Source organism: Lepisosteus platostomus, chromosome 13 (genome assembly GCF_059453375.1).
Source record: "Lepisosteus platostomus isolate fLepPlt1 chromosome 13, fLepPlt1.hap1, whole genome shotgun sequence".
NCBI lineage: Eukaryota > Metazoa > Chordata > Actinopteri > Semionotiformes > Lepisosteidae > Lepisosteus > Lepisosteus platostomus.
Window position 1 is genome coordinate 3,131,950 of NC_142623.1, and position 20,613 is coordinate 3,152,562.

General features: G+C 44.4%; 1 protein-coding gene across 4 annotated transcripts; it reads left to right on the plus strand.

Annotated features, from left to right (window-relative positions):
• The first annotated feature begins 223 nt into the window (after positions 1 to 223).
• LOC148649640 (KH domain-containing, RNA-binding, signal transduction-associated protein 1-like) lies at positions 224 to 20,020 on the plus strand. Of its 4 annotated transcripts, none has more exons than XR_015925889.1 (11): positions 224 to 654; positions 5,806 to 5,930; positions 9,810 to 9,926; positions 10,390 to 10,536; positions 11,607 to 11,749; positions 12,364 to 12,571; positions 12,941 to 13,005; positions 13,548 to 13,606; positions 14,216 to 14,399; positions 16,593 to 16,664; positions 17,818 to 20,020. XR_015925889.1 is itself a non-coding variant. In XM_088602587.1 (9 exons), the coding sequence occupies exons 1-9, from the start codon at positions 561 to 563 to the stop codon at positions 14,311 to 14,313; spliced, it is 1,056 nt and encodes a 351-aa protein (XP_088458713.1). In that variant the 5' UTR covers positions 224 to 560; the 3' UTR covers positions 14,314 to 15,518. The 4 variants fall into 4 exon arrangements, 2 of the variants coding, with proteins under 2 accessions (XP_088458713.1, XP_088458715.1); XR_015925890.1 differs by having other exon boundaries at positions 16,597 to 16,664; XM_088602587.1 differs by lacking the exons at positions 16,593 to 16,664; positions 17,818 to 20,020 and having other exon boundaries at positions 14,216 to 15,518.
• The last annotated feature ends 593 nt before the right edge of the window (positions 20,021 to 20,613 follow it).

Consider the following 20,613-nt stretch of genomic DNA (forward strand, 5'->3'; position numbering starts at 1 on the left):
TTAAAAATAAAAAAAAATCTACACATGTCGCGTTACCTCGGTTTTACGTAAATATAGAGAGAGGGGCACGGCGTGATCTCCAACCAACAGCGAAGGGGGGGAAAAAAAACCCCAACCACAACATTTTTATCGACGCCAAATTCATTTAAGAACAGCGGGCCGGCTGCGCCTTTAAAAATTACAGCGGTCGGAGGTTGTTTTTTTTTCAAAGGGGGAGGGAGAGCCCGACCATTTTGAATGAATTTAGTGAGCTCACTTCCTCTCGGCTTGCTATTTTCCCCCTCAGTCGCAGGATTTTTTTTTTGTGTGTTCTCAATCGCTTTCCATTCGTAGGGAGCTAAGAAGGAGAGAAAGAGAGGGAGGGAGCCATTACGAGGTTGCTAACCGACACGACCGGGAGGCTCGGCACACACTTGGGCCCGATCTCAGCCAGACCTGCAGAAGATTACGAGGCCGCTAGGAGCTTTTCCCCCCCGCTGCTGCAAACGCATTTTTTAATCCTATTTTTATTCCTCCTCCTCCCCAAGACTGTAAACGCAGCAGACACAATAGTAAACAAAATGGAGAACGAAAGCAAATATCTCCCCGAGTTGCTGGCGGAGAAGGACAGTCTGGATTCCTCCTTCACTCACGCCATGAAACTGGTGTCCACAGGTAAATCGAGCCGCTCTGAAAACTTTTCGTTGTTGTTGTTGGTTTTTTTGTGTGTTAAGGAATAAACGAGGCGCCGAGCTGCCAAAAGCCGACGAGAAGGGGGGCTTTTCTTCTTCTCCTGCTGCTGCTTGTGACGGTATCGCAGTGAAAATGAAAAGCGTAAATGTTTCTGAAGTTGGCGGGGGGAAGAGCGCACGTCGTGGGGAAGAGTGTCTGTGAGACAAAGGGTTTCGCTCACCCCCCTCGCACACGGCCGGGTACTTGTTGGGTTTTTAATAAAAAAAAAAACCGACACAACGTTTTTTTTTTATGGTGTTTAACATAGTCGGGCGGTGTTGGTGTTCTTTGATTTTCGTTTTTAAATTTTAACTTAAAGCCGGTAACCCGATCGGGTCGGCATTCGTCTCGGGTGTCTGCCGGCGGCGTGGTGACGACGAGCCCCGGGCCGGCCGGCCGGCCGAGCAGCTCCCCGGTGAAGCCGCCGTCGTAAAATGTAAAAAAAAAAAAAGTCGTTTTTGACTCGTTTCTCGGGGGGGGAGGGGGTGAAAGGAGAGGAGAGCGTGTTTTCCCACGGCGTGGCTTTGTGGAGTGTGAACAGGGCACTGTCGGGGAGGGAGGGGGGCATCAAGTTGCAGGAAAGGATGGCGCCCTGCCTGTGCTCCTCGGGTATTGAAAGTGTGCGTCTCGGTGCCGACGGTACCTGCATCTCGGTCCCTTTTGTTTTCCGATCTTGATGCGGTTTTATTTTTCTTCTTCTTCTTCTTGTGTGTGTGCGTTTCTCTCTCGCCACGCCTGTCCGCCGGTTAAATTGCAATTCACGAAAAGTTGGGATGCTGCTTTTGTATTTATGGGAAGTTTTAGCTGGGGGGGATGAATGTGCGTTTCTGCAGGGGGGGGACAACCGCCCCCCCCACCCCCGAGTACTTATTTTTCATCAGCAGAAGAAAGATATTTTAGAAGCGACCTCGGGTTTTTTTTTTTATTAGTTGAGCTGCAAATCGGGACGTAGGTTTTTAAACTGTAGCGCAGCTTTAAGCACGATCTGCATATGATGAGCGAATTGATAAATGGCGAAGCTCCCTTTTCTTTAAAAAGAAAAAGTTACAGAATGGGGAAAAACAGATTTTTCCATTGCCGGACCGCCTTGATTGCAGAAGCGTTAATTGTTCCCTTTGTGGGGAGATGAAATCAAGCTTTAGCTGTAGTGCCGTTTACACGATTGAGCGTTTTTGCATGTACGGAACCGGCGCATTTCAGTCGCTGGGCTCTGGGTTTACCTCAAATGCTTTTTTTTTTTGGTCGACGGGTTTTAAGGAGTTTATCAACCCCGTGCCGAGACATTAAACCTCGCACGGTAAATATTTCTCATGACACGTTTGGAAACTTCAGAAAGAAATGTTATCAGCCTCGGGATTTAGGGTCCAACGATATGTTCTTTTACAGCCTAATTCCAGGTTGCATCTTTCCTAACGGGGAAGATGGTTCCCCGATGCCTTATTTCTGGATATTTGTTTGTGTGTGTGTGTGTAACCGCAGCACCCTCAGTGTTTCAAATAAATGACTTTAAAACGACCGAGCCTCACTTGGCCTCGGTGGGGAGAAACCACACAAGTCAGTCTCTCGGAGGAAGAGGCGCTTTAGATAACGCGGTGCTTCCAAAAAAAAAAAGCTCTTTTCAGGTCCCTCTGTCGGGGTGCGAGGCTCTCTGCAGGGGAAACTTCATTCCTTGGCACGTTTCGAGTTTAGTCTTCTGCCAACATCTCAGCTCGGGACTATTCGCTTGCCCGCTGTTATATTTTGGACCCCGCCACCGTCAAGTCCTCTGTTAGTTTTTTTTTAAAGTGGATGGCGAGACCCCCGGTGGGCATGGATGTCTTCAGGGGGGTTGTGACAGTCCAGAGGGTTGAAAAAGACTGAAAGAGTTTTTTTTTTCGCTCCAAGCTGGGGGTGGAGGAAAACCGTTAACGTGGCAAAATTGTATTTTGGAACAGGACGCGATCAGACGTTGCTCTTGTTGGGAAGGAAGTTGAGAATAGCCCAGTCCATCGCCAGACGGGAGATGTTAAGCGAGTTGGGGGGGGGGGGGGGTCTCTCACGCCCGCTTGCCCGCTCCTTGAAACCAGCATTGAGCCTCTCGTCAAATGCCCATCCACAGTTTTTGCTCATTTAAAAAAAAGAAACGAAACTTTCAGGGTCTGAAACCGTGCGAAGACGTGGAATACTATTTTCTGGTTCCCTGGCAGTGGAAACTTGAATGTTTTCCAGCTTTTTAAACGGTGTGCCTGTTTCATATTAAGACGAACATAGTTTCTGCAATAAAAGTGTCACAAGTGGTTGTAAATGCTCCGTGTCCCCGTGCTTGCCTGTGAGCTCCTGCAGTTGCTGGTTTGTGTTGAGCACTGTGAAATTTTTACACCCCCCTTTCAATTCTCACTTCGTCCGCCACTGCTGGTGGCTTGAAATAAGATTATTGAAATGTCTGTTTGCATCAGCGTGTTAATTGGACCAGCGGCACGATGGCTTAAACGTTTCAGTCTTGTTCTGTTGGCGATGCCGCGGCTGACATAGTCTTGCATCTAGCTTGGCTTCAGCCTGCGCTGTCTGGAAATAATCACTCCAGAACATTGCATTACACCTGTTTTTTTTTTTTAGCCAGCTGTTCATGGAGAGAAACCTGCGGTATATTTTCATGGCATTTCTTCTAATTGGCATGAACGTATTTCTGAATGTAGACACTTCTAGCGTTCCTCTATTAAAGGCGGGGACGTGTGACCTGCAGCTTCTGGTTTACTGTCTGCAGTGGTTCTCTCCGGAGATCTGGATTTTTAATTATAGCATCCGAAAAGAAGAAGAGGCTGCGTGTTTCTTCACACCAGCTGGCTGCACGGCTCTGTAAGGTCTTGCTGATGGGGAACAGAACCCAGAGCCTGCCTGCCTGCCTTTCCGAGTCTCCTGCCCCTATCGGTCTCGACCAGTTCCCCATAGGAGACCTGCAGCCATCTCTTCCTGCCGGCTGCAATATGGCAGACTGCCCTCCTGACTCCCGCACTCCTCTGTGAGAAGGTGTCTTGTAAGAGCGAGGGGGTTGGGGAGGCACGTCTGTCACCCTCCCAGCTTCATTTCTTGAGGTGCTGGTGTTTTTTTCTGGGTCACCTTCAGTCAACAGCTGCTCCAGACTTGGGGTTGAGGGTTCTGAGTGGTGATGGCGTGCCTCACAGGGGCGGCTGATCTCTTCTCTCCCGGCCCTGGAGAAGTTAGAGGGATGCCCAGAGCCGGCAGGAGTGCACTTCCTGCGGTCTGTGAGGATTGAAGAGCATGGTGACTTGTTCCTGGAGGGGCTGGTGGTGTGTCCCTTGTAGCTTTCCTGTTTTCTTACTGAGCTCAGGTGCTGGTTGTGGCTTTTTTACAATGAAGGAAGCTAATTAGTCGTAGACTGAGATGCGCAGTTGCACTGTGGGATTTGTGTATGTGATGTTGCCTCCAGTGGGATAACATTCAGATTAGGCTGGCGGTTGATTTCTACCTATTGATATTCATTCAGTAATGAAAATGGCCTTGGATCTGGCAGGGTGGTGGATCGTACTGTAGAAAGCCTTCGGTTTACCGGACAAAGAGGTGCTAGTTCAGCCTTTGCAATATCTCTGACTCCAGCAGGAGTTTTGGTCCTTTCGCGATGTGGGAAAGTTCGGTCAGCGGCTGTGATGAACAGCAGTGTGCAGGACCGGATGGGCAAAGTATGTGGAATTTGTTGATATTCATGACGACAGCTGTTTGTTTGGAATGCTTGCCGCTGATGGGTGGGCAGTTCTGGTACTGTATTACTGTAAAGTGAGCAGTAGAACGGTATTGGTGGCAAATTCTAGAAGCTCGTGTTATTAATTGGATTGCCGGCTTGTGGTTGTGACCGAGCCTAATGAAAGGTTTTGTGTTGTCCGGGGCCTGTGAGCACAGACCTGTGTGCCTTCCAGTATCGTGTGTCGGGTGGCTGGGCTGCCTGGGTGTTGCAGAGCTGGATGCTGTTTAACTAGAATGTTTGCAAAATGCATCAAGCATTTTTGATGGGTGCTATTTAAAGGTGCTTCAACAGGAGTCTTGTGCTTCCAATTAAACCTGAAAATCTGTGATAAGAGATTCTAATGCAGCAACATTGCAAATTCCCGCAGTGTGTTTGAAAGGTTTTCACATTTTCTTTGGTGTGAGATGTTTATATCGCTGTAAATGTATTAAAGGGGAGACTCTTCTATTTCACTTGAGCTGGTTTTGAAAGGGGAAGATTCTGCAGTGACAATGCTCTAGCTTGCTCTAAATCAACTAGATTTATAAGTGTAAAAGAGTCCATACATCCTTGTTATAAACAAAGCATTTGTTGCCAAAATTAAATTTTAATCCAGGTCTATAACTCCTGGACTCTGCATTGGAATGCAGGCAAAGTTCATCATTCCTCAAACCAAATCAGAAGCTACAGACGTCACATTTAAACTGGATTTGCGTTGTCCAAAAAAGAGACATTCTGTTAATTTTGCGTAGTGTAACTCCTAATTGTATCAACCCAACTCTTGATTGTGTTTTGTTTAGAGATCAATGCAACATATTAAGTGGTGGAGTGCACAGTCTGTTCATACGCTTTAGATATAAAGACATTGAATAGTGTCCTACAGAAGAGGGAAGGTGACTTGGTCTTAGTCCTTCATTGCATACAGCCCTTTGAATTAATCTTGAAGACGAAATTCCCCTTTGTTCCCCTGCTGCCAGCCTCTTTCCTCAGTATGATGTATGGTTGCCTGAGTTGTTTGAGCTCAACGCCAGATGCAGTTAAGGTTGGCATTTGCTATCCAGTGAAGTGACTTATAGCTACTGTTGACAGTTCATGCAGGCATGTAGTGTGCCCCGGTTAGTCTGCTCTAGTTCTACAGTTTTGTTGCAATATCATCTATGCCTGGAAAATGTTTCATAGTGTCTCACAGAAGGAAGCTTGAAAGCTAAGCTGAAGCACAAGCTTGGAACTGTGGAGCGTCGCATCGGCACGGAAAAAAGCTTAGCATCATAGGAGCTTCTGGATCTTTGCTGTATCGGTTGTAAAAAGTTTGCGGGAACTTCCTAAGTCTTTGTCATCGTTTTTTAACGGTCATCGTTATTTTTCCCTGCTTTCAGAAATTGAAAGGATTCAGAAAGGCGAACCGAAGAAAGAAGACGAAGACGCTTATCTGGACCTGTTCTCGCACAAGAACGTCAAACTGAAGGAAAGAGTCCTCATCCCAGTCAAACAGTATCCAAAGGTCAGTGTACGTAGCTCATAGCGTTGTCTGACGAGGAGCCCATGCTATGGATGTGCATTGAAAACTGGCTTAGAATAAAGGAGGTCCAGCGTGGAATACTGGTTAAGAAAGGACAAAACCATTAACCTTTTAGATTTGTGATTTCTTGATAGGTTCAAGGACTGTTCTATTCAGTCCTCAGCCACCCCATATATTTTTTTTAATGACGAAAGACCAATTTTTTGGCTCTATGATAAGGCATAATTCAAGCTTTTCACTTCAGTTTTCAAGTTGGACAACTCATTCATTTTTTCCCCAACAATCCTGCTCCTGGTGGTCTCACTTGTTTTCCTTATTGAAACACGTCAGACCTTTTCAGCTCCTGTTTTACAACGTATGACTGTTCTGGAGCTATTAACTCTCTCCTGGCTTTGTTCTCTTTTAATTTCGTGGAGCTTATTCCAGGCACACACACAGTTGGCATTCAGCATCTTCCTGCTTTTGATTGAGGACCCCTCCCACGCTACCTTGCACTCTTTGCAGGAGACATAAAATAGCAATCTCGGGCGTCTACTGAAGTGCCTGATTAACTAGATTGTTCTTTGTTGCCTTTGCCTCAGATCTATATTTAAATCATGAAGAATTGCTCCAGTGAAATGCCCAGGGTTAGACTGGTACGGATGGAAGAAAGATTAGGGGTGTACACTGAAATCTGTAGGTCCTTGCAGCTTTCCTCCTCCAATATTGCCTCCCTTGGAGTGCAGTTTAATCACGCAATCGATCGACACAGTTGACAGTGGACGTCATCCTGAAACGTATAGCATGGACCCTTGGAACGCCAGGGGTGCTGGAATTTGTGGAAGTGCAAGACCTGTCTGTATTAAATCCCAGCAGCTTATAGCCCTTTATTTCTTTGCCTGCGTCTTGCAGTCATGGTGATTAACTGCTGTCTAAAAATCAAATTGCAGTGGATGTGGCTGGGTGTTGATGGATTCGCTGTGGAGGGGGATGGGGTTTACCTACCTTAGCCTAATTTTTCTGCTGACAAATTAGTGTTAACGCTCCAGGACTCCCGACAGTTAAATTCTGTTTAAGCGTTGGCTCAGATGGATTTTAAATTAAAACGAACTACATATTTTGAAGCAATAATAAATTATTCAGCTCACTTGAATTAGTTTAGAGCTTCCTGTTTGCTGCTGGTAACCCACAAACTAGCTGAGGATGTTTTCTGCCTTTGAGGAGCCAGACAAGTTGCGATTAAAGGGCGCGGGATTCTGTTTAATGCGATCTGTAAACGCTCTAAATGTTTAAGCGTTGTGTGAATTTTAAAAACAGTGTATGTAAAGGATGTTTTATATTCTCTGCAAACTGATTTGATTCTATGTTCAGGGTCATGTTAAGTTAATGACTTGGACTGTCGATTATTGTTTGTAGAAGAAAGCTGGGGGTATTTTGTAAAAACATCCAAAATAAAGCGTGCATCACTTGTGCTTTGCATCTGGAATCTAAAATGATTGTTTTATATAGGCTTCGTTACCTGCATGTTGGCAGCATAGCTATGCTGGTGTCTTAAATAAATCAGGTGTGGATCAGCAATGCATTGTGCGGTATGCAAGCACAATTTCCTCTGTGTACAGATTACTGTAGGTCCCTTTCTCCTCTGGGTTTGTCACCAGGAGATTCTTTAGCTTTCTGTGAATCATCAAACAAGTGGTGGTGTGAAGTTATCGCATTATATGTAGGGGTGAGGAAGAGAGCATGAATTGTAAACCACTGTACACGAGCCGGGTAATGCACATTAACCACAGCCCTGGTTCAGTTAAATAGCTTTCGTCTCTGAAGAGCAGCGTGTTTGAGAACATACTGTAGGTCTGAAACAAGAGGAAGCCACCTGGCCCATCGCCCTCGTATTGTGCTAGTGCCTCGCTGTCCCAAGGGTTTCAGCCTTCTGGCTCTTAAAAGGAGCTTGGGTGTCGGTTCAACACCATGGGTGGGCTGCTTGTTCCTGACTCCCACAGCCCTTTGCGTAAAGAAATGCCGCCCCCCCCCCCCCATTTTCTTTTATCCTTTGGTTCTGGACCACATCTGAAACATTAACCAAGGGACAGTGGTGTGGCGCTGTGGTTCAGGATGTGTGCCAGCTGAAACACTGCTCGCGTACCCTTTGAGCGAAGTCCTTGTCCCGAATTGTTCCTGGGGGAGTACTAAATGATTCCTGGGTAAATGATTGGAAGTTTCAAATGCTTCGGATAAATGCATCAGCCAAATATAAATATGCGAATGGGTTTTCAGTACTTTTGAGGCTTTGAATACTTCGACAAAAATCTTGCAGTGTTTTGTTCAAGACTAAAGTTTTTTAGCCTGATAATTTTTTTAAGCCCAGGAATGTGCCCGATTGTTGTGGACTAATTCCACAGTAGCGATATGCTTTCTTGCACTGTGGTGATCAAACCCTATTCTCACTAGTAACTGGTTCATTGTCCAATTTTGGCATAATATGCCTAGCATTGTTTTTTTTATTGCTTTCACATATTATCTAGAAGCTGAGTTAACACACTTTAATCTTTTTCATAATTTCAAGTTCAGGGTTTAGTGTCTCATATTCATGCTATATATGTATGTATAATATCTCCCAGGAGTCTGCCCAGTCTCGAAATGTCATCTCCTTTTTTTGGCCTCATTTATGAGCTTGACTTGTTTCCGAATGAGACCAAGATCTGGCTCATTGATAGGAAGGATGGTAGAGTAGTCCTAATGGAGATCACAGTTCTTCTCCACCATTGACTTCACCCAGCTTTGAGCATTCATCCCTTCTGTCTGTCCTCTGTCTTGTCTGTACACAAGCATCACTTTGTACTGGGAATATACCATATCTTCTGCATCATCTGTACGCATTACTGCTTTCGGATGAACAACTTGACTTGACTTTTTAAAATCTCTGCTAACTATCTTCTAGAATGCTATTGCCATACAGATGATCCTATAGTGAGAAATATGTATTATTCCCAGAACGTTACAATGAAAACCTGTTGGTGTATAATTTGCTTGGTTCTTTCTTGTGAAGTGATTTTACTTGAAAGGTTTTCCCATCAGTGGATGCAAGCCCTTTCTTGAGTGACTGTTGGAGGAGTCTTGATGATAACCTGGGACAGCAGATTCTCAGGCCTTTGAGTTTTTACAAGTGCTTCCACGCCCTGTAACACTTCTGCCTCTTGTAACCCAATATTGTTTAACATCGAATGCTCTTATCGCAGCCCGAGGCGTGTTGTGGATTTCGTCTTTGGAAATGCCACAGTGAAATATTCGTTTAATACAACAGCCATTTCCCCATCATCTAAAGAGTCCTTGTTATCCCCAAGACACTTCATCTTTTATTGTTCTTCTGCTCTTACAATGTTGAGGGGAAAAAAAAGATGTGAATCTCCATTGCCATATTCAATTTTAGCCTTTCTAATCCTTTTTACCTGTGCTTTCCAATTGATAAATCCCTTTTAACTAGTTATTTTATAAAGTGCTTATTAAGTGTACACCCTTGTATTATGTTCCACATTCAAATATGGTGCACTGTTACTGTGCTTCTTCATGACTCTCCTTGAATAGTGGCATCACTAAAACGCCAGCCTGCCTGCTTGACTGTGTTAAGCCTTATCCTTTTGTTCTGTAAGTTGCCCGTCATGATTTAATATTTCCTGAGGTACAAGAGCCCTTTTCTAATTGCTGACTAGAAAGTTGTAGGGGCTGCACGTTTTCATACAACAAAGCCGCTACGTCTTCTCTCCCCCATCACTTTCTTAGCCATCTTTTCTGTTTTGCGAAGGGAGCACTTTAAATCATCTTCAATGGAATTGTCAGGACTGCTTTCACGCCATCTTACATGGGTTTTGTCCTTCTGTTTCTCAGTTTAACTTTGTCGGGAAGATTCTGGGACCCCAAGGAAACACGATCAAACGGCTACAGGAAGAGACGGGAGCGAAGATCTCTGTCCTGGGAAAAGGCTCCATGAGGGATAAAGTGAAGGTATGGATGTGCAGCTCTGGTCGCCTCGCAGGAACGCCAGGCAGGCCTTTTCAAGAAATGCAGATCTGCGTTTGCAAGCATATGTTCAGGCTGGACACGCTGCTTGCCAGCAGGCTTATAAATATGCAGGAGCTTTTTTTAAATTGCACAAAAGAAATGAGGCTCCTTTTGGTTTCTTATGGATTCTGGTGCTGTCTGTGTGCTTTACAGGTTTAACATTATTCCTTTCCCTGCAGCAGTCGACCATCTTGTGCAGGATATCAGTCCGTTGATAAAGCTCCATGTTAAAAAAAAAAAAAAGCGGACTTCGCAATAGAGGGTTAAGGATATTCCGTTTGCAAATTGATTCTTCCCGCTTCGCCCGCAAACCGTTTGGAGGCCGGCGGTTTGTGGCGTGTCGGCTCTGTTCGGGGGCCTCTTCAGAGGCGTGGGGGTCTGAAGGCTGTGGGTTTCGGTGTTGCAGGAGGAGGAGCTGCGGAAGGGAGGGGAGCCCAAGTACGCCCACCTGTCCATGGAGCTGCACGTCTTCATCGAAGTGTTCGCCCCCGTGCCCGAGGCCTACCTCCGCATGGCGCACGCCATGGAGGAAGTCAAGAAGTTCCTCATTCCTGTGAGTGTTGCCTTTTGCTCCCCGGGTTTGTGGCGCTCTCCGGCCGGCCCCGTTGCTGAGCCGCGCCGGCTCGGGGAAGGGGGTCCGGTCAGGGTGGCCCCGCGGGGTCTTCCGATTCAGAGAGGCGGTGGGGGGAGGGTTGGTGTGATGGGGGGAGCTGCCGAGTGGAGAGCGTTGTAATGCCTTCATTATCCCATTGAGATTTCCGCTGTAAAATCGCTCTCCTCTCTATTCCTCATTTCTGCATTTGGGTGTCTTATGAGCCGTATTATTAAATTAAAGCAGGGTTTCTGGAAAGGAAAAAAGTTAACCATCTGTAATGGGCTGCCGATCTGATTTTTACAGTTTTTTTTTACTAGGGATTAGTCATGTCAATATCCAATCTCATCTTGAGCTTTTGGTCAGAACCTTCTTTTTTTTTTGCCTTCCCTGTCATTTGTAACTGAGCACAGGCTTGGTACCGAGTGGGACAAACCGTGCCATGTAAGTGCATCGCGATTAATGGCTGGACAGACATCAAAGTTTTTTTTTTTTAATATCCTCACTCCATTCAAGAGAGAACAAGTAAATCCTTCATCTTTTAAGTGTTCGTGTTGCTTAAGAAAACGCAGCATTTTATGTCTGAAGTGCATCGTAAAGTGCACTGCATGGAGATCAATTTTCTCCAGCTGCTCGAATATTCCATTACATTTATCTGAGCACCTCCACAGGGGAATATTAAAAGATGCACATAGCGGGGAGTGAGCTCTGTAGCCGCGGAGCCGAGAGGAGTGTTTCAGAGGAGGCAGATGGTTTATTCCTGTTAGAGCTCAGGTTAGGGGAAATTGAGTTTGATCTTCAAGGAACGGTTTTTGCAGTGTGATCACTGCCGATTTGAGGAAAACATTGCGAGGAGGTTTTGTACTTGGGGGGAGGGGGTGTAGGCTGCAGTATTTTTGACTATTCAAAACATCACGTAAGTGCTACGTAGTGGCAGGCTCTTAAAGATACCAGACTGTTAACTTTTGTATGTGCCTTGGAGCTGTGCTTAGCTCGTGCATGACCAGTACCAGTTCCTTTTTGTTTCCAAGCAGGACATGATGGATGACATTTGTCAGGAGCAGTTCATGGAGATGTCCTACCTGAATGGAGGACAGGAGCCGGGGGTCCGGGGCAGAGGAGGCCCCCCTGTCAGGGGGCGTGGCGCGCCCCCCCCTCCCACTCCAGCCGCCAGGTAACTGTGACTGTGGTGCCGTGAGGATCTTTGGTAATGGGGCTACTTTGATCTGGATGTGCTCCGCTTCTCTGCTTTCCTGGGATCCTTGATCCAGAGAAACTTGCACAATCTGTGATAAAATAACGTAAATAGAAAAGAATTATGCAGAGCCAGTCCAAACAAACATACAACCGACAAGGAAAGCAGGTAGATTTGTGCAGTGTCTGTCCAGACCAAAGTGAAAATGCCCTTTGACTTTGTGGGGCAGCGCAAGGCAGATTGTGAAGGAATACTGCAATGTTTTGTTTTTTTGTCGGGACGGAACCGGAAAACTATCCCATTTTTCATCTTGAATCTTTTGCTCAAAGCAGTGTGCGCCTCTGTACCCTTTTGTACAGCAGGGCCCTGTGCTAGTGCGTTCTGCGCGAGGTGTCTCGTCAGGGGCACAACTGCTCTGCCTGGGCCCCGATTCGAACCCTTAGCCTTCCAAGCCCCCCCGCGCTGCTCCCGTGTCGTTCTTTTAAGAAAAATGTTGACAGCCCAACACAAGAGGGCGTTCCGGCCGGTCGCCTTGAGCTGCACCTTGACTGAGCCCTTCTGCTTTCGGGAAACTAACGGCCTGCGTTTCCTAGGGGTCGGGGGATCCCACCGCGCGGAGCGGCGCCCCGCGGGGGCCCGGCGAGAGGAGCCACTGTGAGGGGCGCGCCAGCAGGGCGAGGGGTGCCCCCGGCGCAGCCTGTCCGAGGGGGCGCCCCTGCTGCCCGCAGCAGGCCGCCTGCCCCGGGCGTGCAGAGAATGCCCCTGCCCCACCCACCTGCCCCGGAGCCCTATGAAGAATACGTGAGTGAACGGTTACCCTTTCTCAGTGTTTCACCCTGACCGGGGTGTTGGAGTCGCATTATAGGCCTGGTTAACTAGCTCTGTAACTTGTTAGTCTTTTTTGCCTCAGGAGAGAGCACATCTAGTTTTGTCTATATTGTAATAGGGCTTGCAGATGAGGTACAAGAATTTATTACAAGTTAATTTTCCTGCATCCTGTCTTCTCTCCCAATGGGGGTAGTTGATCCAGCAGTGTTGGTTTTTAAATGCAAATTTTTTATGAAACTTGAGTCAATGGCTATGATATCTTGGATTCTAAATAATTTTGAAGTCATAGATCATGGTTGAGTAGAGGGACTTACTGTTTTTAATTTTTTCTCCTCTTCTCAGGCCTATGAAGACAGCTACGCTGAGCCCACTTATGAAGCTTATGATTATTACAGTCAACCCCAGGCGTAAGTTTGACATTCTCTGGTTGCGGGTTTAGCTGGTGATGTTTCCTTTGCTGGAGGGTTTCTCAAATGCTTACTTAAAAAATATTATACATTTGAGTGCTTTTGAAGGAACCCAAAGCACAGATAGAAGTGAGACTAGAAAAGCACAAGAGATTGTTGTAAATTAAACATGAAATACCAGGTCTGTAGCTTATTGTGCAGTTGATAGTTCTACAAAGCCTGAAGTTTTCAAAGTGCTAGCAATGCTAGATACTGCTTTCAAAGGTACTTGTGTGGAGTTCTGGACAGGCGATTCAGTTTGTCCATGGTGTTTTGATGTTGAAGAGCAAACTGTGAAGCTGGTGTTGGTGCAGTAACATCTAAGCTCAGTCGCCATGTTCAGCCAGCATTTCAGTTTGACTCTTTCCTGCCTTGTGTTCATGATGTGTGGACATTGTTTAAACTGAAACCCTTTAGTGTTGCATTAAGCTTGCATAGGGCAGCAGTGCAGTTCCTGAGAGGCCAGTGCTCTTGAGTAACATCTGTCTGTTTCGGGTTTGCAGAGACACAGAATACTACGATTATGGCCACGGGGAGGCCCAGGACACATACGAGCCTTACGGTAAGGCCATAGTCTTCTTGTCTGTAACAATGGGGAATGTTCTCCCTCATTTCAAACGCAGCGGGTCCATTCAGCTGTCTCGTTTTGTCACTGAAGTGTAACCGAAGATCCTTTCTGATCAGCCAGTCCCTGAGGTCAGTCTCTCAGCCGGACACTGCAGTGGTCAGTCAATATTAAGCTCCAGAAGTGATGTGTGGCTTCCCTCTTTCACGAATGGTGCACATCTTCACAGACGGAGAATTTCTACTCCAGCCCTGTTGAAGCTGGCTGAAGCTGAGCGAGTTAAATACCGATTGCTGAACAAGACCTTTTGAAGCTTTCCCTGTTTGTATCATATGGTGCCTTTTTTTTAAATGTTTTTGGGGTCTCTTCCCCAAGGCACTGTCAGGGATTATTGGGGAATGTCTGAGTAAACCGCTGGCAGGAAGACCAGGACAGACATTCTGAATCTTGGCGTTGCCCTTTTTTGTCTTACCTCTGCCAGGAGAGGCTGAAAAGGCTCTTGTAGTCATGGGACTTGGTCAGACTGCTAACAGTCCCGCGAACCCCGGATGGGTTTTGAGACCTTGGTGGTAATGGCTCATTAATTTTTTTTCCGTCTCTTTCCAGGTCAGGATGACTGGAATGGAACAAGAGCGGCGCCCAAGCTGCCTTCCGCAAGAACTGTTAAAGGGCCCTACAGGGATCACCCCTATGGGAGATACTGAAGGGGCCAGATCAAGTTTGAATAAGCACATTGCTCACTGACATCTGTCTCCTGTGGCCTCTGTCGCTTTAAAGAACCAGACAAAAAGTAATTGTCCGTTCGTTTTCTACTCTGTGGACTTTGTTTGAAAACCTGCTTCTGTACGCATTGAGACATCTGAACCGATCCTAGCCGAGTTAGGCAACACAGCTAAACTTTGTTTACAAGCTTTTTGATTTTTTTTTTCTTCTTCTTCTTCTTCTTCCCCTTGCTTATTCGCATTGACAGTTCTGTTAACTTTTTTTAATGTTTGGTTATAAAATAAGATTTTATCCAGTTTCAAAATGTGTGGGGGGTAAACATCCTTGAACGACTGTATAATTTAACATCTTGTTAGCTCTGAAGATCTCACTTAATTTTTGTGTTACTTGCTTTAAAAATACTGATTCCGTGATTAAGTGGCAGTTGCAGATTCCCGCTTAGGCTACATTTCAAAATTCTGTTTTAATTAAACATTTACAAAACTTAAAACCTTTAAACTAATTTACTTGGATAAAATTGTAATAATAGGCAACATGAATTAACCCCCACAGAAATTTAGGCACCTTTTTTTTATTTTCATGAGGTACTGTCCTAAAGATTAACTTAATTTTTAAATAGTCTCTTAAAAAGTTGTACATTTAGAAAGTTTAGGTTTGATAATATTTTGGATTTTACTTTAAAGAGTTTTGAAATATAGCCCCACTAGACACTGTTGAGATAAACTATCCTTAACGATCCTTATTTTAAAAAAAGGTCAACTTGTAATTTTTAGAAGAAAACGGGCTGTGGATGGGTGTGATCATTGCTGTTCATCTATTCTCTTGCCCAGAATTCAAATTGAATTGCCACTGTACTGGTCTCCATATTTTAAAATATAGGATCAGAAATTCGTCTGAAAAGTTTACTCTAAATTCCCCACAAGTCAAGGGGTCTGCTAAGGATTGTGCCAGATCTCCACAGGGTCTAATAATCCTTATAAAAAGGGATACTGCAGCTAAACCCGAAACTATGTACATACTATAAACTTCAAATAACTGTATATTGCCATTTAAATCTGTACCTTCACCGTAAAATGCATAATGCTCTATTTGTGTAAGCTTGCCTAAATAGGTAACTAAATATCTGTCCAAAAAATGTTTTGCAGCAGTTTGTCAATAAAGCCTAGTCTTTTTTTATCAAACTAAACTTGTTACCTTTGTTCTGTTTTATCATAAAATAATGAAATACCTTTTTAAATAACTTAAACTATTATCAGAGATAAAGGTTCCTTAAGACCTTCAAACAACATTTTAAATTTTAAATGAATGCATGTAGTATGAAGAATTAAAAAAAGAAAAAATGTAAAGGTGTCTTGATATTACACGGAAAAAGAACACAACTTATTTGTTCTCTCCTCTTTTTTTATATTAAAATGGATCTAGAGGTAAGACCTTCTATGTCCCCTTTAAAATAAACCTGTTAGCTGCCATTTAACCGAGGTAATGTGGTCAGAAAACAAGGCATTGAGAATGCACTAATGCCTGGGTTTGTCTTAAAAAAAAAAAATCCAACTTTAAATGAAACTGTATCTTCACGTAATGCAAATTGTCATTTGTAGTCTCTGAAATAACTGAACTTCCACAATCATTCAAGTTAAGCTTGCAGGGCACTTATGTCATGCTTGACGCAAAGAAACGTGGCTGGTTTTATTAAAGAAAATTATCGCAGCACTCTGAAAGGATGAGTAAACCTAAAGTGCATCACAGAAGGTAAAACTAACCCTAAATCTGTAATTTAATAGTATTTTTATATATATATAAACTGCTAGTAACTGCGTATAAGCTGTTAAAAGACTGTTCGATTATAAAAAGATCAAAAGTGAAAAACGCAGAACTTAAAATTTATGCAGTAATAAAAGTTGTTTTCAAAAATAAATTAACTATGTACTAACATTTAATATACCCCAGTATAGATAGTAATGCAACTCTTGCTAAAAAATAGCTTTAAATACAAAATCTAGATCATGATCTATGTAGACCAGTTAATCTGCTGCTACTTTTTTTTGTTTTGCATAAATTTAGCATAAATCTTCAATGTTGCCTAATGTAATTTTAAATGTATTTCAAATGTAAGTCCTAAAAGTCTGTAAAGCTTGAGTTGCATGACTTTTTTTGCTGTGTAATGTAAGCCTTGCATGAAAATGTTCTTTTTTTCCAATTTTGGAAAAACTTGAATATGCCTGTGAAGACTTTAAATGGTTTCTTTTTTTTTTTTTTACAGGGAGTTAAAAAAAATAATTATCACACAAAACTAGAAGAACTGCTTAGAATCTGGAGTACAGCCTTCACTCAGGTAGGTGGTTGACTAATAAAAGATTTCTATATGGAGCTCACTAGTAGTTGAACAAATTAACTGGGATTTGGAAAGCACAGTCAGTATTGCCTGTGCCAACACAATGGGCTGAAGTCTTCTTGTTAAATTTACTCTTACTCTGTATTGCCTTTGGCTCAGAGCAACAAAGTGGAAGCAATTATTTTGGCAAAAAATGAAATGCAGTGACTGTGTACTGTACAGGCTGGAGCTCCATCACTGGTGGGGGGGGGGGGCGTCTTAACAATATAGATGGTTCAGGGTGCCTGTCCAGTCCAGTGATGGAACAGCAGGTACTGCTTGTGTTAGAGGCTTGAGTTGCTTGTGCTGGTTGCTGAAATTTTAATTGGTGCAAGTTCAAAATCGCAGTCTGGCTGTGTGAAAGCACAGTGGAACGTGACAAATGGACTGCAGGGGGAAAAAAAGCTCAGCTGAGTGACCGAGACAACAGGCAAGCGAAATAGATCGAGTTGACATTTACAAAACGGGAGGAAATTAATCTGCGTCTTAACCACAGTCAGTCCCTAATGAAAGTCTGCAGAGTTTTCAGAGAGCCTTAGCTCGGTTCATCTGTCAGTGATGGGCATTTTATAATTTAATGCGCTTTGTTAACCTCATCAGAGGAGCGGTTTTCACTTGTATTTGGGATTTTGGGTTTAATCAACTTTCCAAGAAAGGCGGGGGTGTCATTCGCTCCTGCCATTGGTGGAATATCAGCATTGAGGGGTTTGGTCTGTGGGACCAGAGTAGAGCTCCGCTAGTACAGAATCTGCTTGCTAAGAGTCTCTGCCGCATTGGCTGGAACCTAATGGTACCAAAAATCCCCAGAACTGTGGAATCAAGTTCATATGGCACATGGTGAAGCTTCCTATTTCTGTATGAGGATTGCATTAACTTCAACATGATGGGAATTGGGCACTTGTCATGGTCTCGTGAAAACTATTGGATGGAAAGGCATGTGAGCATACAGGGAAATTTCACCCCATAATGGTGCCATACTGCTTGTCCACCACGCAGTACTGGAGTGGAGTAGAAGAGCATGTTACTAGTCCTGTCCCATTACGTTAACAACTTCTGCTTCTTGGGTTTGTTTCAATGCTGACATGACTGACGTGATCCAACAATGTTCCCACAGGGACGCTCAGCACAAACCCTAAAACGAAGAGGACGCCCTTAAGCCTCTCGAAGTCTGAGAAGCGATGCGCCTTCCTTAAGGAAGAACCCAGCCTTTGCACGGGCCAGAGAGCTGTGCCTCTGACGACTACAGCGGAGAGCCAGAAAGACATGCATTTGTAAAAACTCCTCGCATACCTTCAGAGCATGATGGCAAGGTTGGGGGGGGAATGGACAGCATTGTACCTTCCCCCACGGCACAGGGCATTCTGCTAACTGGCCGGTCCAGGGTGTGTGAGTGGGCTTGGAAGACTGAGTGGCTGACTGCTTGATGCCACTCACAAGGTGACGATGGTGAACAGTTGAATACTTGCCTGTCATTGTGTGGCCCAAAACTTTTGAGCTAATTCTGAAGCGGGTTTTTAAAAAGGCTCCTGTGTCCTTACTGGCACAAGGGTGTTGGATCTGTGCCACGCACGGCCAGACAGCCATCAAGGCTGGCCAGCTCCCCCGGACTGTGACGGAGGGCGTTGCCAGTGGCTCTGAGCCCTTCTGGTTCGAGGTACCTGCAGGCAGTATCGCTGGCCTTACTGTCTTGACTCAAGCAGGGGAAACGATCTCACTTTGGAACGCTTTCGTTCCTCTGCTGTGTATTTAATAGCCTTCATCAGGATAAAGTTCTTTTTGCCAGCCAAGCACTTTTTCCCTGTTTCTTCTGCAGGAGGGTATACTTAAGATTAATTTCCCTGCCAGCCCGGTCCATTTTTGTGTTTCCCTGTTTTTTGTTGCGTGGAAATTAATTGCTGCGATTTTGCTTTGTTTTGAATCGTGGGAAGGCCCTTGAATGAATAAATACTGCTCATCTGGAGCACACTGTCACACCTTTTTAGCACAAAGCATTTGTAAAAAGGCTGCAGTTCTGTACCACGTGTGCACGCTAGTATACAGCAGTGCCATACAGACTAGTGAGCTACCATGTTTTTGACAGTCTATTTTTCAGTTGAGTCCCTTTATACTCCTTATTTTACAATCAAGTTAAGCAGGTTACCTTTCGGATGGGAAGCGAGAGAAACTGCGTAGTATGATGAGAAGTTTCCTGTAAGGGTTTGTCAGCTTTTCTCCAAAAAAATAATTCGGAGAACAAATGTACTTCCTGCCAATTATACTGACAGAATCCATTTGTATTGAGAGGTGGTACTGATTGCATTGTCTGAAAATGGGACCCTGCAGTATTATATTAACTGCAAATGGCTTATTGGTACAGATTTAATAAGCATTAGCTTCCATTGAAGCTCCATTAAACATTTGGAAAATGAGGCTGCAATCCATGGTAAGTGGAAATGTAATGTAAAATCCCAAAAGCAGAAAATGGAAAATTCCATTAATTTTGCACTCCTGCAAAAAAAAGAGTTTCCTGCACCATGATTAATATAATGCAGAGCTGCAGTGTGAGGCATTCTGCTTTAATACACTAAAAGCCAAATCCGTTTAAATGTTATTTATAGCATTTGAAAGCAATTTTGGTGCACTGAACTTCTAACCCAATTGGTAAATGCATGCTGTATGTGAGAAATGTCATTTTGCTCAATCAATGCCGTTGCCTTCAAGTTGTACGGATATTGTGTGGATTTCTATCCTGCTGATATCCGTTTCATATACATAGAAAGGGCTGCCGTTCTGTCAGTAAGAGACAAAGCACTTCCCTCCTGTTCCTGAGGTTAACTCTTGTGCAATCTGTCTGCCATCTGTACCCTGATCCTCCCAGGCTCATCAAATCCCAAGTGGATCATCCTGTTCCATGCAGTCATGACTGGAAGGCTTTCATGGTGCTTATTATGTAGGGTGCAAAAAACAAAACAAAAACAATAACCCAGATTAGATCCCACCAGCTGTTGGTGCAGAATTCGGCTGCGTGTCTTCCAGGCAGTGTCTCTTGAGTGCTGCCTTCCGGTCTCTCGTTTCTGCGAGGTTCTGCCTTGGCTTCCCCGGGAACAGTGCCTGGCCTTGAAGGTGCATTTGATTAAGGTTATTGGGACCAGCAGGGTTTGCATGGACCTGTCAGAGCTGCTGTAAGGGCTCTATAAACTTCAATATACAGCCGCTCTGGAAAAGTGTCCTGAAAGACTGCAACATCCATGTGGACTGTTTCATTTATATAAGTCATTTTCAATGTGTTTGTGATAAAAGAATTTATAATAAAATTTAATAAAGGTGTAATGAATGCCTGCGGTTTGTGTTCTTTCTGATGCCGTTGCGGAGTGTGTCGTGTTTTTTTTGTTCCCTGCGATGTGCTGTTGAGCCAGCTTGGAAAGTGAGGATGCAGTAATGCAGGCTGTTGAGAAGGAGGACTTTCCAGAAGCGAGCGAGGCATTGAGAAAAGTTCTCTGATTTTCACACATGTTGCACCCCTGCCTTTTGCCCTGCGTTCCAATACATTTGGATCTTTCTCAATCAGGGTTATGCACAAGCACTTCACACATGCAGAGCTTCAGAAGGCACACAAATTAACACATTAATGTGGACAGGATATAAATGGATTGGAGTGTTTGGAACTGCTGTGCTTTGAAGCAATAAAATGCAGAGTGTTAGGAGTTGAAATGGTGTTTTTCGATATAGGGCATCAGCAATTTCTCTGGAGAAGGTTTTGCTTTCCAAAGGCATCTGAAGCCAGATACTCTAATTTGTGATATGGAGGACTAGCCGATTCCAGCAGTTCAATATAACTTGAGAAATCGGAAGGCGTTTTCTCAATTGTAAGTTGGGGATATGTGGAAGAAACAGCTGCCTTTGCCGGAAGCTGATAATTTGGTTTGCACCT